The 17,352-nt window shown below is 42.2% G+C and overlaps 1 protein-coding gene across 1 annotated transcript in view; it reads left to right on the forward strand.

Annotated features, from left to right (window-relative positions):
- WSCD1 (WSC domain containing 1) overlaps window positions 1-12,232 on the forward strand; it is a 55,950-nt gene extending 43,718 nt beyond the window's left edge. Inside the window, exons 6-9 of the mRNA XM_034752520.1 lie at window positions 4,280-4,457; window positions 8,115-8,279; window positions 9,972-10,172; window positions 11,824-12,232. Of these exons, the coding sequence (XP_034608411.1) occupies window positions 4,280-4,457; window positions 8,115-8,279; window positions 9,972-10,172; window positions 11,824-12,176 (897 nt within the window). The 3' untranslated portion in view covers window positions 12,177-12,232. The remainder of the gene's footprint in view (window positions 1-4,279; window positions 4,458-8,114; window positions 8,280-9,971; window positions 10,173-11,823) is intronic.
- The last annotated feature ends 5,120 nt before the right edge of the window (window positions 12,233-17,352 follow it).

The raw sequence follows: 17,352 nt of genomic DNA on the forward strand, positions 1-17,352 counted from the left end.
GCCGGGGGCCGGCCGGCAGTGCTGGGCGGGCCGGGGGTGGTCGGCCGGGGGCCAGGGCCGGCACCCCAGGGCCCGAGCCGACCCAGTCTGGAGCCGCCGGGGGGGCCAGCCTGGGCCGCACCTCCTCCCCCCACACCCCCCCTTACCTGCTCAGGCTTCCCGCGAATTAAATGTTCCCGGGAAGCAGGGGAGGGGGCGGAGACTTTGGGGAGGGGGCGGAGTTGGGCAGGGGAGGGGCGGGGCTGGGGGCGGGGTCAGGGCCCCGTGGAGTGTCCTCCTTTTGGAGGCACAAAATATGGTAACCCTACCATTGCATGATGCAGTAAGAAGCCATACTGCTTTCCCTTTCTGCTCTGCCTGATGGCTAAGCTTTGCAGCATTTCACCTATTCTCCCCATTCCCCAAGAGAGATTGCTATGTTGACAATTTAATGCATTGCCATTAGAGTTGGTTTAAATATTCCAGTTTTTAGCTGGAAAGTTCCATAGGGAAAAATTCTCTCATTTTCACTGAAATTTCCTACACATTTGTTCCAGTTTTTTGGTGAAAAACTGAAGCCAAAAACTGACATGTGTTTGAAAACTGTTTTTGGTTTAAATGTTCCATCTTTTTAGGGGCAGGGGGTGAATCTAAAGTTTTGGGTTTCTGTTTTTTTTCCATTTAAAAAACTGGAAAATGGCATAAAAAATGCAATTTTCCCATGAAAATGTTGGCTTTTCCCTTAAAAGCCATTTTTCTTCAAAATTATGTTTTGACAGAAAAAGATTAGCCAGCTGTAATTGCCCCTCCCCCCCCCCAATGAAAATGCAGTTTTTGACAAAGGGAACAAAAATCAGCCTTTGCAGTCACATGACTCAGCACACCTGGCCTATTTAAACCCATTTGTTCAAAAGGCTGTGAGCTCCTTTTCAGGAACAGACGCACTTTGCAGAGGAACTTTATGATAGGAGCTTCTTCTTAACATTGCAGATGTTAAAGAACAATACATCAGTTTAATTCTTAGGCAAGCATTGGCATAACTCCTCATTCCAGGAACTAAAGGATTTCCATCCTTATAACAGTGAGATATTCACAGCTATAATCCAACAGGCTGTATTAGCATCCATATGGCAGACGTTAACCCTCATGCCCAGAAGCAACTGGATTTCCTTGAGACAGATTTCCAGAAGAGTTCCGCTCCCTTTTAGATACCTAAATAAGGGCCATATTTTCAAAAGTGCTAAGCACACAAAAGAGTGGCACTTAATTATTTAGTTTCCTGAGCTTGTATTTATTTATAAACACTATGCAGTCTCTCTTCCCCCTGCCCCCTCCATGTGTCATTTTCATGTCTAAAATTAAATAAATACGCAAAACCAGAAAGTTGCCAAATCCCATGTGCAACCTTGCAGTAATACAAAGCTTTGTCCTTGCATAGTGCCTGTGATCGGAAGATCTCAAAGTGTATTGCACTCGCTAATGAACATAGCCTCATAGTCCCCTATAAGGCAAGTATTAGACCCATTTTACAAACAGGAGCACAATAGATGTTCATGGATTTATAGATTGTAAGGCTAGAAGAGAACATTATGAACATGTAGTCTGATCTCCTATATAAATCCGACCATAGAATTTCATGCATGTTGTGTTACCTACAGACAGTGTCACAAGTGATAGAGTCAGGATTAGAACCTCTAGGTTTCCACCCTCAAACATTGTGCATCAATTCCTACACTGCAGTCCCTCTCTATAAAAATTCCTAGCATTTCTGTCCCAGACGTGCATGCCAATAGAAAAGTTTTTAAGGGAAAAAATATCCAGTCTCAAGACCGAGGAGTTATTTTACAAACAAGAGTCCAAAAGAATATTTTTAAAAGGACGAAAAATTGGGATGTTGCTTAAATGGGGAGAACTTGCTCATAAACATGTGGTTTTTCAAGCTTTCCCAATCCTTCTGCTCCATTCACACTTCCAAAACTAAATTATGTTATAACCCTTCCCAACTGCGTACTTAAAACATGTAAAACTGTGTTCCATGGCTCTGTGCAGTGAAGCAAGCCTGCCTTGTTTTAGTAACCCCATTGAAGTCTAAGGGCCTAATTTAACATTGAATCCAACCCAAGATGTGCTGTCACATGGAAGGGAAAAGACATCAGGGATTTTCAACAGATCTCAGGGCCAGATTTTTAGGTGCTCAGCTCCCACAACTGGGATCAGGTTTTCAAGCGAGCTCAGCTCCCGATGTAAGCATATAAATAAATGGTCAGATTCTCAAAGAGCTGAACTCTGTAAAATGTTACCCATAAATATCACCCCCGGTGATCCTGTGGGCTGAAAACTTTTGAAAATGTGACCCTTAGTTTGGTTCCTAAATAGGAGCTGAGCTCTTTTGAAAATCTACCCTCAATTGCAGGTGCACTAAAAAAAAGAATCTAGTCTGAGCTTCTTGAAAATCTGGTTCCTAGTATCTGGATGTGTTGTTTAATTTTATATATCTCCAGTCACACTTTGATAGCAGCATGGTAGGTATTGACCCATGTGGTCAATGTAGTGTCATATTTTCAAAAATTCCCAAGTGACCTAGGAGAGTCCGCCTCATTTTTCAAAATGATTTAGGGGTGCCTGCAGAGTTCAGGTGCCCACAGGGTTAGATGGCAGTTAAGCAGTTTTGCGACTGCCTGTAGTGCCTAAATGTTAGACTTAGTCCCTCTTGTGAATCCCACCTTAGGTGCTTTGGTTGCCAACATTAAAGTCTAGGTGCCTAAATTTCAACAGCTGGCTGGGCGCAGTCACCTGAGTCCTGACACTACCAAGTAGCTCAATGCCTAACTCACATCTAAGCTCCGGTGGGATTCACAAACAAGGCGTTCCCCTGCCCATCTTGCCTTCGGCACCCCGATCCAATGGATATACTTTAAGAGAACCATAAAGTAAAATTGCAGTATGAAGTATTTATTTCAAGGGCTGGTCTACACTGAAAAGTTACATTGGCTTAGCCACGTCTCTCGGGGTGTGTAAAATCCACACCCCTGAAAGACATGGTTAAGCCGACCTAAGCCCCAGTGTAGACAGTGCTAAATCAATGGAAGAATTCTTCCGTCAATCTAGCTACTGCCTGTCGGGGAGGTGGATTATGGACAGCAATGGGAGAACCCCTCCCATCACCATAGTGTCTACACTCAAGTGCTACAGCAGCACAGCTGTGCCACGGTAGAGTTTTAAATGTAGACATAGCCCAAGACACAAGGAAAGTGAGTGGCAAAGGTGCCCATCCTGGCTCTTTAACTCACCCATGCAGTGACTGCATATAGCTGTGAATATGGTACCATAGATCTCCTACTGGCTCTGGAAACCCTGATGGAGGCCCATGTGTGCTGTTACTTCAGTCTCTTTGTCTACGATGGTGTAAACATTTCTTCCTACTATATTTTTAACAGAGTTTGGCTTTGTTTTTAAATGACTGTTTTCTGCTCATGATTCATCAGCTTGGGAGATTCCCTCTGAAAGCTATACAAAATAAACACTGTTTGGGCACTCAGGCATGTGAATGAGTCAGAGTAGGAGATATTCAGTTCTTCGTGGTTTTCCATTGTTTTTGTAAATGTATTTAGCCTTTAATTCATCTAAATCCCTGCTTTCCCCCTTGATCCTTTTTCTGAAAACAGAATTCTTGAAGTCCAAGGACAGTTTTCTTCTCCGTCCTGGCTCTATCCTGGCAATGGACCTCAGTGGTTATTCAAGTTTGTGATTAGTCTGGGCTAGATCCTCAGCTGCTGAAAACCAGAAAAATGGTGCCCATGTTGATGTGGTTATATTGATTTACACCAGCTGGGGAGCTGGATTGTGGTGTCTTTAAATTGTGGATGACTATCTTTCTAAAAAGTTATGCTCTAGTTCAGCAACAAATTCTTGGGATTAGTAATGTTGACTTTTATAGTAAAGAACACCACCACTCTCCATTGTAGGCATTACCAGATGGCATTCTATGGCCACAGAAAGTTAGAGTGATGACCATAGAGGTTTCTTCTGTCCTTAAATTCCATAAATTAGTAGTGGAGATGGAAAGTGTTTTGAATCTCTAAGTTCTCAGCAAAACAATCAGAAAAAGATTCACAAACTTGCCCTGAGAAATGGACAACTTAGTGACATAGGTATGAGATTTTCAATGAAAACAAATATTGCTTTGATCCTGACAGTTTGCCCTTTGAAGGTATAGTTTTTGCTTTTATATTAGGAGTGTCCTCTTAAGATTGTTGATGCCAGGGCATTTGCATTCTGATCTGTTTTCTCTCTTGGATAGGAATTTCCCTTGGCAATCATCGGAGGGCCAGAATGCTACTGTGGCTATCCCACAATGCATTTCACTCTTCACGACAGCGTGGACAGGTTGTTCTGCAGCAGACTGCAGAACGTCAGTAGTATGGCTGAGGTGCCAAGAGAAGAGAATTACTATCATGTCTATCAGACTCCAGTACAAGGTAAATGCTGCAACTCAGCAAGAGCCCCCGGAAGTCAATGAAGCGATACCTGTTTACACCAGGTGAACATCTAGCCATAGAGGTGTTAGCTGTAATGTCCAGGCCACATTCTGGTTTGAATCATTGAAGCCTGCCTATACCTAAATTCCTCATGCAGTTTCAGTTGTATAGGGTAGTCTTTCCCTTCCTTTATCAAACCGATATGCGATTTTGTCAGTCACTGTTGAAAAATGGATCATTTTCCAGCCCAGACATGACAGCATTTCAGGGGTAGATAAAATGGTTCCACAGTGCTGTAGGATTCTTTGCTGCATATGTGTATATAAACTTATGTGTTAAGTAGCATTAACATATGTGTTTTATATACACACTATACATACATGTAATATAGAAATTAACACAAAATTAACACTGTTGTATGTGGTGTTTACAAGAGTAAAATAGCCATGCAAGCAAAATAAGATGTTATCGATACAACATAATCAAGTAGCGGCTTTTGGAAATCCCTGGCCTTAAAATTCCTGGCCAGTTTCATGGGCTTTAGATTTTTCAAACAACTTTAACTATACAAATGAGAACTTTCCCTTCACCCTAAACTAAATTACACTGATACCGTGTTGAACTTCAATAAACCTCCTTTCAAAGGAGAATTTCAAACACTTTTACAAACAATGAATTAAGCCTTACAAAACCCCTGTGGGTGAAGTAATTATCTTACAGGTGGGGAAATTGAGGCACAGAGCTTTGCCTGCACTTAAACATTGTGACTAAGGCCAGAAGGGACCACCAGATCATCCAATGTGACAGCCTGTATCTCACAGACCAGCACCACCACCCATCACCTACACACTGAACCCAGCCACCCCCGCCCCATGCCCAGAGCCAAACAATAGCTATATTACAGTCAAAAATAGAACCTAGACTTCTAGTTTTGTGCTTTAACCACAAACCATGCTCTCTCTGGCTCATACATATTGCAGTTATAGCTGCATTAAAACCAGTGCTACCAGCATTTCTAATTTACTTGCGACATCTTCCTCTTAATGCTCATCCTCATAAGCATCTAGAAGTAGGTTGGTAACATTGTCAATAAGGCTTCAATCCAGCAAATCACTTAAAGTGAACCGGATACTTAAGCGCATGAGTAGTTTTACTGATCTCCGTGGGACTATTCATAGGCATGAAGCTGAGCATATCTCTAAGAGCCCTGCTGGACAGAGGCCTAAACTTCTGCTCATGGCCCATTTTCACCAACACGTATCAGACTCAAAGTAGAGTAGGTAAGGCCCACTTCTGAGCATTTATTGGTTCATACCCCTATTGGACTACAGCCCTCTGAACTAATTTGAAAATCCAGAGATTTAATTGCGCACTTTCAAGATGTTTGGAAGTTCAAGTTATTTTGGGTAAGAATCCAGTAGTTCAGGCTATGAATTTTCCCATTGACTTCAGCCAGAGCAGGATCAGGGTTCCAAATCTGAACTCTGAATACTTCAAAGCATGCTTTGATTTTAGAAATCACATTGGGGAGGGATATTGGGGCACCCTCCATGCTGGATCACATGCAGGCGTTTGTCCATTGCAACTTTTAAATGGATGGCACTGTATGCGATGGGATGAGGAGCAATGTGCAGTATTTCTTCTGTCTATTCATTAAGGATGACCATACATACCCTCTTCCTGGGTTATCCTCATTCCCCGTTCTGAGGTTAGGCAGGCATTAATAGGTATACGTATATAATACCAAGCTCTCGTGTCGCACTTTTCACCAGAAGATCTCAAAGTCCTTTACAGAGGAGGTCAGCCTCATTATCCCTGTTTTACAGATGGGGAAAAGGGCAGGGATAGGCAAAGTGACTTTCCCAAGGTGGAGATGGGAATAGAACCCAGGCCTCCCAAGACCCACTGTGGTGGACCACCTACTAAGTCACAATGCCTCATATCCACAGGCAATGCCAATAAAGTAGCGTCATGATTGTGAAACCCTTCAGTTCCACAATGTAAGATGTCCATACAGCTTCTGAAATATAACTAGAGAAAATAGCTCATAGACCACCACTTTCTGTTTTAAAGTTGAATCCATTTCATGTTAATATCTACATAGTCAGGGTTTGATATTTTCTTCTGAGCGAGAAAAGCTCACTAGACAGCTGACCCTACTTCCTACAGCATCCCTTACTTTGCGGATTGAAATTTGAGACTGTCATTGGCCCTGTTTGCAGCAGATCTAACATAATGTGCTCGCGAGACAGGTTACGCCCAACCTTTCTGAAGTGCCGGAAAGCCTAATTTCTTTTGATTTCCATTTCAGCACAAGCCTCTCAGGAAGGATGTTGAACTGAAGTCTGAAGCTTAATCCCTGCCCTTCCTCCCCGCCCCCCCATCTTGATTATGGCCAATTGACTAATTTTCAGATACAATGGGAACATTCTTTACATACACGTTTACAGGTAGATTGTGGGTTTTAAGAGACTGCCTTGAGTTAGGAGTGGTGCATCACTTCCCCGCCCTATAAAGAGCCCCATACAGACAAAGACACAATCTTGCCTAGTGTTGTTTCATAGTGGGTGAGCAATCTGCCCCATCCCACCCTTATCATTTGCATTAATTTCTGGCTATTTCCTTTGCAAAGCACTCAGATGTTCCCCCGGAGGTAGCAAAAGGTCTGGGCGATACAGTTACATATGTAGGGCCAGATCGTCAGCTGGTATAAATTGGCAGAGTTCCATTTTCATATGGAGCTACACCAAGCTACACCAGCTGAGGCTCTGGCCCGTATACTGTAGATAGGCAAGTATGCACTGATGCTGCCCGACACATGACTGTTGGAGGATTGAGTGCCAAGGATGCATCATTCTGTAATGCTGAACACGCTTCTGTCAGTGGAAAGAGCTACGTCTTCTGCCTGTGGTGCTACTTTTTTTAGTGATGCTTCTTTGCAAACAGTGGTCCTGATTCCCTCCCCTCCCCCCAAAATGTACCTACATCTTTTCTCTCTGTATAGAAATCAGCGGATTATTCTGTAAACAGACACCACAGTCAGCAATTGTCACCAATATGACACTTACACAGGTACAAAAAGAATGACTGTGGCTGTCCTTAATGGCAATTATATTTTTAAAACCGCACATGCAATCTGTCTTGTTTGTCATATTTTAGCACTGCTTTTGCAACCATGAAGGGCCTTCAAAGCATGGAATATTGTTTTGCTTTTGAAAATCCCAGGCTAAGAGGTTGAATTGAACTCTAACGTATAGGAAACCTCTCCTATTACAATGAAACACTTTATTCACAAGTCTAATGGTACATTCAGATGGTCAGCGAACAGCCAGCCTGCCAGGCAAATAGCAGTTAACAAACATGCATCCAGGGGCTTTTATTAGAACCTGCAGGTAGGTATAATAATTTGCTGCAGTTCTAATAATAAAGCATTGCCTAACATGACGTCAGTCTCTTGAAAGCCTCCTCTAAGGATAAACTCTTTGGCCTCTTAAGGCTGAATTAATTTTGAGAAGTATCTGAATCACATCTGGACTCAAACTGATATCCTATGGTATAAATAGAAAAATGAAAGCAATAAACCTTGTAATCAGTAGCTGTCAGTAAAATTAATAAGAAGCCACCCTGCTTACAATGAAATATCTTCTGTACTTACAGACACCCGATGCACAGATAGGAAATTCCTCACTACCAAATCCAAAGTGTTTGTTGCTTTGTCTAGTTTTCCTGGGGCCGGGAATACCTGGGCTCGTCATTTAATAGAACACGCCACTGGATACTACACTGGAAGCTATTACTTTGATGGAACCCTGTACAACAAAGGTATTGTTGTCGGAGTCACATGAAAACATGAAATCAGCTTTAAAGATGCACATTTATTTACTCGTCTTGACATTTGTTTCTGTTTGGAATAAATATGTCTGTCAATATTATAAACACCTGTGTTAAAAATAAAACACATTTGGAATGTGAGACAGTGTACAGAGACTGGTTGAATAGCATAGATAAACTGATTCACAAACATTTTCATGAGTAAAAACTTGCTCTGATTTGCGGGGTCATATTAGGTAAACTGTGCAAATTTGAGCATCTATTATTATCATCATCATCCTTGTCTGTCTGTCTGTCTGTCTGTCTGTCTCTCTCTCTCTCTCTCACACACACACACACACACACACCCCTACCTTGCCCCATTGTCAGAACTGGCCCATAAAGAATTTTATAGGCAACAAATGAGCTAGATTCTTAGGCTAAGATTTTCAAAGGCACCTAAAGAATTTGGCCATGATGTTCAAAACTGACTAGTGGCTGTGGGCCCAATGAGAGACAAGTTAAATGGCCCTAAATTTTTGAAAGTGCTGAACAGCTGCCCTCTGAAAATCAGGCCCCTTTAAGGTGTCTCAAGCTGGGAACCCAAAAATCACTTAAGAAAATTATAGAATGATAGAAATGTAGGCTGGAAGGGACCTCAAGAGGTCATCAAGTCCAGGCTCCTGCACTGAGGCAGGACCAAGTATACCTAGACCATCCTTCTCGGGTGTTAATCCAACCTGCTCTTAAAAGCTTCCAGTGATGGGGATTCTACAACCTCCCTTGGAAGCCTATTCCAGAGCTTAACTACTCGTATAGTTAGAAAGTTTTTCTAATATCTAACCTACATCTCCCTTGCTGCAGATTAAGTCCATTACTTCTTGTCCACCCTTTCCCCGCCCCCTCCCTGCCCCAACTCCGCCCCCTCCCTACCCCTATTGGACCCCTTCCCCAAATCCCCGCCCCAGCCCTGCCTCTTCCCCGAGTGCACTGCGTTCCTCCTCCTCCTCCCACCTCCCTCCCAGCCACACGAAACACCTGTTTCACAGCGCAAGCACTGGGAGCTAGGAGGGAAAAGCGAGCACACGGTGTGCTCAGGGGAGGAGGCGGAGGCGAGCTGGGTGGGGGGACAGGCGGGGAGCTGCTGCTGGGTGCTGAACACCCACCATTTTTTTTCCAGAGCACCCACAGAGTCGGCGCCTATGCCTGGGTCCCCTTTGTTCCCATTTTTAAGATCGGTTCTGTGTTTGCCATTCTCCAGTCCTCTGGGACCTAGCTATTCTCCATAAGTTCTTGAAGATAATTGCTAACCATTCTGAGATTGCTTCCACTAATTCCTTGGCCACCCAAGTCTCATCTATTTACAATTATTAATATTGTGGTAGTACCTGGAAGTCCCAGTCATAGACCAGGGCCCTGTTGCTCCTGTGCTAGGAGCTGTACAACTCCAGGGGGGGAAAAAAAGGTGGTCCCTGCACCAAAGAGTTTACTGGCCAAGTAAAATTAAGAATTAATAGTCACAAAGCTGGTCATTGATAGAATCAGGAATAGAATTCCGGACCTCCTGACTCCCAGTCCAGGACTCGATCCACTAAGTTACTTTGTCTCTTGTAGTTGTTAGAATTTTACACCATTAGAGGATCTCATTTATAATGTGAAATCTGAATTTTTTTAAAACAATGAATCCCTCATATCTTAAAACAGGTTTTAAAGGAGAAAAAGACCACTGGAGAAGCAGGAGGACTATCTGTGTGAAAACACATGAAAGTGGCAAGAGAGAGATCGAAATGTTTGACTCCGCCATCTTGTTGATAAGGAACCCATACAAATCTCTAATGGCAGAATTCAACCGGAAATGTGCTGGCCACCTGGGATATGCAACAGATAGGAACTGGAAGAGTAAAGGTAACATGCCAAGCCATTGCTAATCAATGGGCATCTAAAATGGCCTTCAAATGATAAGCCTTGAAGGTGGGGTGCTATGGGAGTGTTGCTGGCAGGGCAATGCATCGAGGGCCTGATCAAAAGCTCATTAAAGTCTTTGAGAGTTTTGCTACTGAGGTTAGTGAACTTTCCATCAGGTCCTAGGGCAGAGGGAGGCCCCCAGAAACCTCAGATCTGAATTTTGGAGGTGGTTAGAGTCTTAAACCACATCACTGGTCACAGAAAGTGAGTGCAGCACCAGGACTAGCACGGCACTGAAGTTCCAGTAGTGACCAAGGAGAAGCAGCCTGGCCGAGAGAATGTCTCTTTGCAGAGAAACGCTGCACACAACCCATTTAACCAAGCTGTGTGCTGTGGTGAGAATTTGCCCCCGCAGTATCTAATAGGTGAGAGCTATTAAACGGATTCGTTTAAGATCCAGGAGATGATCAACAGGATTTGTTGGGGTACATTTTTATGCATTTTTCAGGCATTACTATAGTACAGATTAGTAATAATAGGACTCGTTGACCGTTACTCGGTGCCCCTGAACACGTTTTAAAAATGCACCCCTCACATTTCATTTTTCTTTTGATACTTTCAGCTGGCAAAGCAAATGAGAACTTTAAATCCCCCACAGAATGTATTGCTACATTCATACGTTACAATGCTAAAGAACTCAGCATGGGCTTCTCCTTTTGTATATCCGAAGCGTTAGAATAAGGGGATGGGCAAACTGCATAAACTCTTGTGGGGGGTTCTCCAACATCGTATATTTCTATCCTGAACCCATGGTTCCCCCCCTTATCCCCCACAACCAAGGACCATTCGTTTACAATCTAACAAACAAGACAAAGGAAAGGAGTGGAGTGGAGGCACTGGGTGGCAGAGTTGCCTAAGACCAGGCATATCAGTGGTAGAGCTGGGATTAGAATCCAGATCTTGTGACTTCCTGTCCAGTGCCCTTTCTATTAGAATCGCTCCTCTCTTTGCAGCAATTGATTAAATAAATGTGCTACAGGTTTACACCAGTGGTTTCAATATACCACTGTTCTACTTGTGAAGAATTAGGCACAGGCTTTCTAGTTCAAGCAGGAATTAATTCAATGAAGTCCCATGGCCTGTGTTATACAGGAGGTCAGACTAGATCATCATAATCGTTCCTCCATTTTTGAAAATCTTTTATCGATTTCCTCCCCACACACACCAACACGCCCCTTTCTCTGCTTCTGTTTTTCAATATGTTTTCTAAGCAACATGCAAACTCAGCAACTTTCATATTCAGACCAAACACAGCGAGTTAGTGGGGGTTCAAACTAGAGCTGATTTTAAAAACTGTGAACATGTTCCACTAAAAAGTTTAACTTTTTTGTGAAAAAAAAAAAATTCATTGACATTTCAAAATTTGAAGAAAAAAAAAAATCTCACCAGCTTTAGATCAAACTTAGGCAAAAAGAAGTCAGCCGTCCCTAACAAACAGGACAAGGACTGCTCCAATTTATACTTTTGCTGCCCCATTCAGCAAGATCGTTCTATTGCTGCTCCAGGAGAATGTTTGGGAAATTATTAAAACAGAGTGTGGATAAGACCATCTAATACTTCCCCTCTTCCCATCTCTTTCCCCAATGTTTAGAGTGGCCAGACTTTGTCAACAGCTACGCCTCATGGTGGGCCTCTCACGTCTTAGACTGGTTAAAATATGGAAAACATCTTTTTGTTATTCACTATGAAGACTTAAAACAGAATCTCATCTCCAAGCTGAAAGAAATGGTGGAATTCCTAAACATGACGGTGACAGAGGACCGACTGCTCTGTGTCGAAAACAACAGAGATGGGAATTTCAAGCGGTCAGGTGCTAGGCAGAAGGATTTTGAGCCGTTTACCCAGGAAATGAAAGATCTTATCAACAGCTACATCCTGACAGTGGATGAAGCACTGAAAAGAAGAAACCTGACTGGGCTGCCAAGAGAGTATGTTCCAAGATGATATCCCAGTTGCCGTTAGCTGTGTTTTTAAAATAAAATAAAAATAAATAAATACGAGACCAGAGCTTTATAGCAGCAAAAGCTAAGATGTTCTTGGAGTCTGCTGAGGAATGCAAATTCTCTCCACTCTTGGATGTTCTTCAGGGGCATTAAGTGCTTCAAAAGGCAAGCAATGAAGGATGGAAATTGGGTTATAAACCAAGGAAAAAGCTATTAATGTCCGCCTATGTGTGTCCTTCCCTATATAAATGGCTACAAATTTAACAGTTGTGCACTGCTAATTCTGGAAAAGGATTCCTTCTTCTCATCCTTACTGTCTACTAGCAATACCTGTCAAGAATAACTTGAGATTTTGCAGTGCTTGATTTGGAAATTCATCATACATGTGTATGGAAAACCCTCAAAGGTGATAAATATTTTCATCCAAGCTTTTAAGAAAGTTAGTTGCTTTCTTTTTAAATTTCCCCCCCCTCCCCTCTCCTAAATTCTCTGGTTGCCCTCCACTCATCCCAACAGCCTCACATTAGACTTTTGTTGGTGTGCAAGGGAGAAATAGAAATATACCTGCAGTGAACACTTCCACAGAGATATGAACGGTCAGACCAACCTTGTCTAAGGCTCACCTTAAAAACCTAGGCTTGGACTGGTCCACTGACTTGTCAGAAACTGCATTGTTGCATGGTAGATCTGATTCAAGACTGACCTTGGGTTTTCTTCATAATATGGACTCAAAACATGTGCCAGAGGAGATATTAATATAATCTCCAGGAGGAAGGTGCATCCTGTCTCCAGCTCGCCTCCAGCTCTTTGGGCTGGAATCAAGGAGAGTGGTGGGTCTCCCTTGGTGGTAGGATATATAGCCCCAGGCAGAAGGGGCCTGAGCAGGGGAAAGGAGGAATTCCCAACAGGAGAAAATGGCGATTCAGTATAAAGGGATGGGCAAAAGCTCCATGATATCATCCCACTCAATCCAGCCCCAAATTCAGAGGCATACCTCAGGCTTGGTAAAGGCCCCATTGTATATTATATTCTTGCTGGGTTGGGGAAGGGTGAAGAGATCAAGAGAAGAACAAAGCATTTCATTTCTGTTATGAGTGATGCTCAATGCCTGAGCGGGAACCCTTTGTCTTTAAGTTTATGGTCTCTACAATGGGTCCTGCCATGGGGCCTGGTGTGCCATTTGGGCCCAAACGACAGCTTAGCTTAGCTGAGTTCATTAGCTTAGCTATGCATAGTGCTGAAGAGTCAAGAAAGTGCTTTTCTATTGCAAGGAAATGGCTATAGTCAAGTGATTAAAACTAGTGAGTTGGAGGATTGGGGAAGGTGGAACAGGCAGCCATGGGAGAACAGAAGTTCTATGGGTGAGCAGTGCTGCTGGCAGACATGGTGAGTGAAGAGGACCATGCAGCATGAGGTTACACAGCATGCTTGCTGGCCTCTTAACAGACAAAAAAATCCCTATCTGGGTAGATTCGCCCCTTCCAGTCGTCTAAGCTCTCTAGGTAAAGACTAAGCTGCTCATTGTTGTCCCCAGGAGCCATCTCCGGCTTTCCTCCCGACCTCTCAAGGGCTGTTATTTAGAGTTAGCTATGAAGTAACTTTTCCTTTGAGACAACGTAGGTCCCGTATGTAACTATGGTTGTTGTACAGTGAAAGGTGGATGATTGTCCAGGCTGGAGTTGGGGGTGAGGGGGTTAATTCCATTATGCTTCCCTTCAATTCATTACATTTCATTCTTGAACACATGCAGCAACATGACACCAATTAGCTTTGTGCTTTCAGATAAGAGATAGCTTCACTCTAAGGGTGTCCAAGGGCCACCCTTGGTGTCAGCAGGAGTCACACATGAAGCTCAGAGACTTTATATCAGCCTACATGCTTTGGGGCTAGGCCTGGGAGATTGTATTACTCTACAGTGCATTTGTTCATGTTAACTTTAAAAAATTCCCCCGAACTCCCGATGGAATATTAGTTTTAATAAAAAAAATAATAAAACAGTTTATATGAAGGGAGCTGGACCTCCTTTAAGTATGTACCATTGATGCTTTGAAAATATAGTAAATCAAGCACAGTCTGGTCCGTGTCTTTTATAAGTTTTCCTTGTTTGTGCTCTGCATGTAATTGTCTTCTTTCTTTCTTCCTCTGAAGAATTGCTCAATATCATGAAACTAACTACACAGTAGTCCTATCTCAGCTGGAACCAAAAATGGATGGAGACTTTTTTGCTTGAGTGAGGAGAGAAATTCAGGTACAAATGGAGAAAAATGCCCAATATGTGCCTGCTTTTCCACTCTGGTTCTGCAGTTTACACCCGTGTAACTCCCATTAATCTCAGGGAAGCTGTTTGTTACGTACACCAATATGAGAGAGTTTACAGTGAAGCCCAATAAGTCTAATTCTCTTCTCACTTACACAAGTAGTAAACCATAAATGAAATCAATGGAACTATGCTGCTGCAAATCCAGTTTAAGGTACATGGAGGTTGATAATAGAGACAGAAGAGTGTCCCTGTACCAAAGAGATTTTCGAGGCTCCATTCAATTCTAATTAGTTTTAAGTGGAACCCAGGTAACCTTCAGTATTTTACTTAACAAGCTATGCTAAAAGAAAGAAAGAGTTGTCTTTAAAACATAGACCAATAAAGATATGTTGGATACATATAGATGTTTGAAAGGCTTTCTTCCTATCTTGTAAGGAAGGAATATAGTAGTGCCCAGAACTCTTGGTCAAAAGCAGGGCTTCATGTTTCTAGGTGCTGCACATACAGTCTGAAGGTGGGAGGGAGAGGAAGCATTTCTAAATAAAATTTTCATAAGCATCTAAGAGGATCTTACCTTTCTTGGTGGATCTTACCAGGATCTTGGCATAAGTTCCCATTTTCAAAAAGGGCCTTGTCCCCTTAGGTGCTTTTGGAAGTTCTATCCACTATCACAATTTAGGGATGGAGAACTGACAGATACAGAGTGTGTCACTTGCCCAAGGACTTTTATTGATTTCAGTGCTCATTGGATCAGACCCTCAGTACATCCACAGCCTTACTCACCACATATTAATTTGTTTCAAGCAGTGGGTAACTAATACTGCTGATGAAAATCCAAATGGGAAGCAGTTATGCATACCGAGTACAAACAAGTCAGTCTGTGTGCACCAGTCTCAGACATTAATGAGAATTGGTTTCATAGATCAAAAGGCAGTATATAGTTCCATTTTACTTCAGAAAGCCTAAATCTTTTCTGTCCACCACCTCACTAGCTTTTTATCTGGAATGGAGTTTACCCAGAACATGGGTACAGCAATGTAACAAAGGTCATATAATTTTATTTTAAATTGAGGGGCCTGGCAGCATCATTTTAATTAAAACTATGTCAGTGTTTATTATATAAGCCATGTTTGTAATAGCTTATAACACAGCTATTTTCATTTACAGCAGCGCAAAAGAGCACAACAGAAGTGAAAAGAACAGGAGTACTTGTGGCACCTTAGAGACTAACAAATTTTCCTGTTCTTTTTGCGGATACAGACTAACACGGCTGCTACTCTGAAACAACAGAAATGATTAACCTAGAAGCAATAATAAAAGACTAATTTAAAATGTGTTGGTTATGAGAAACATGGATTCCATACAATTCTAGAAGAGGGAAGATATTTACTTTTCTAAAAAATTATGAACACTATATGCAGGGTCTTCATTTCAATGCATATTGATTCAGTGGACCACATTCTCCAATGGTGTCATAATGTGTCGTCAAAAGGAAAGTGGATGTTAACACACTAAGAAGTCAGAACGGTACCATTTTATGCCCACTTTGCAATTGAGTGCACATGGTGCAGGGCAGTGAGGAATCTGGTCCGTAATTGTTTAGGCCCCAATTCCACAAGCTGAACAGAACCCTGTGCACACACAAGCCCCCCTCACTTCAGTGGAAGGCAGTGTTGACCGGTGGATAAAGCACTAAATTTAGGAAACCTGGGTTCTATACCTATCTCTGCGCCGCCTGATGCGTGACCTTGGGCAAGCCACTTCCCCAGCGGTAGAATGGGGATAGAGATACTGACTGCCATTGCAAAGCACATGTAAAGTTTTACTAATGACTATTATTCTTCTAAGGCTCTATCTACGATGTGAGGCAGCTTGCAGGATTAGGGCTTCATAGTGTAATGATTCCACTCAAGGTACAAGGCCAAGAGGAGATAAGAACAGTGGGCTCGATTCTTGTTTATACTCCAGGCCTGATTCTCTCTTCCAACTCTCTGGCAATACAAAAGGTCCAATATATTGCCAAAGAGAATCAGAGTCAATAAGTTGCCAATGGAAGTTTTGAAGGTGAGTGGGTGGGATTGTTAGTTTTAAAAACACTTTGGTCTTTATTTTTAATATTTTCCCCGTGATTTTATTTTTGCACAAACTATCTCAAGAATGTGTATGTAGTGCAACATACTTAGGTGCATAAGCTAAATTTTTCCCTTTATCATTGGTTGAAGTCATACATGAAGAGGCCTATTTGCAAATCATCACTGAAGTACCCAAATGAATATTTGGCACCCACTGATAACTGTTTGGGCTTCAATATATGAGATTTATTCATCGAAGTTTGGCCCCCAACCCTGCAAAACTTGGGCTACTCGTGTGTGTAAAGTTACTTGTATGTTTAAGCCATTGCAGGTTTGAGGTTATAATTTGGTGTGAAATTAAATGTTAGTGGATTCCTTCTCTAGCTGTGCATAATTTAAAAAAAAAAACTGAAAAGCATTTGGATCATTTCAATTCTGTGCAAGTGAGGAAGAATAATAGGACAGTACAAAAACTCTTGGATGAAAGCCGTTCAATTATGTGAGCATGTTGTAATGAAGTCTCAAGCTGGCTAAAATTAGATCTTAAAGAGTATGAATATGCAGTAGCATTTTGCATGCCAAAGTGGGTTTGTTTTCCAAAAAAAGTAACACTAGCTAACTTAGGACCTGTCTATACAGGGAGCTATTCCTGATTAACTATATGGTGAATGCTCTTTGGAAGTGATTCAGAATAAGGCATCCGTGCGTCAGTCAGAAATAGTTAATCCTCTTTAAATTAAGACCACACCATATTCTAGTTTAATTTTCCTGTGTGGACAAGCTCTAAATCTTACTAGATTGGAGAATGCACTATATATGCCTTATTTCTTATCAGTGGATAAATT

The sequence above is a fragment of the Trachemys scripta genome, chromosome 18 (genome assembly GCF_013100865.1).
Source record: "Trachemys scripta elegans isolate TJP31775 chromosome 18, CAS_Tse_1.0, whole genome shotgun sequence".
Classification (NCBI taxonomy): domain Eukaryota; kingdom Metazoa; phylum Chordata; order Testudines; family Emydidae; genus Trachemys; species Trachemys scripta.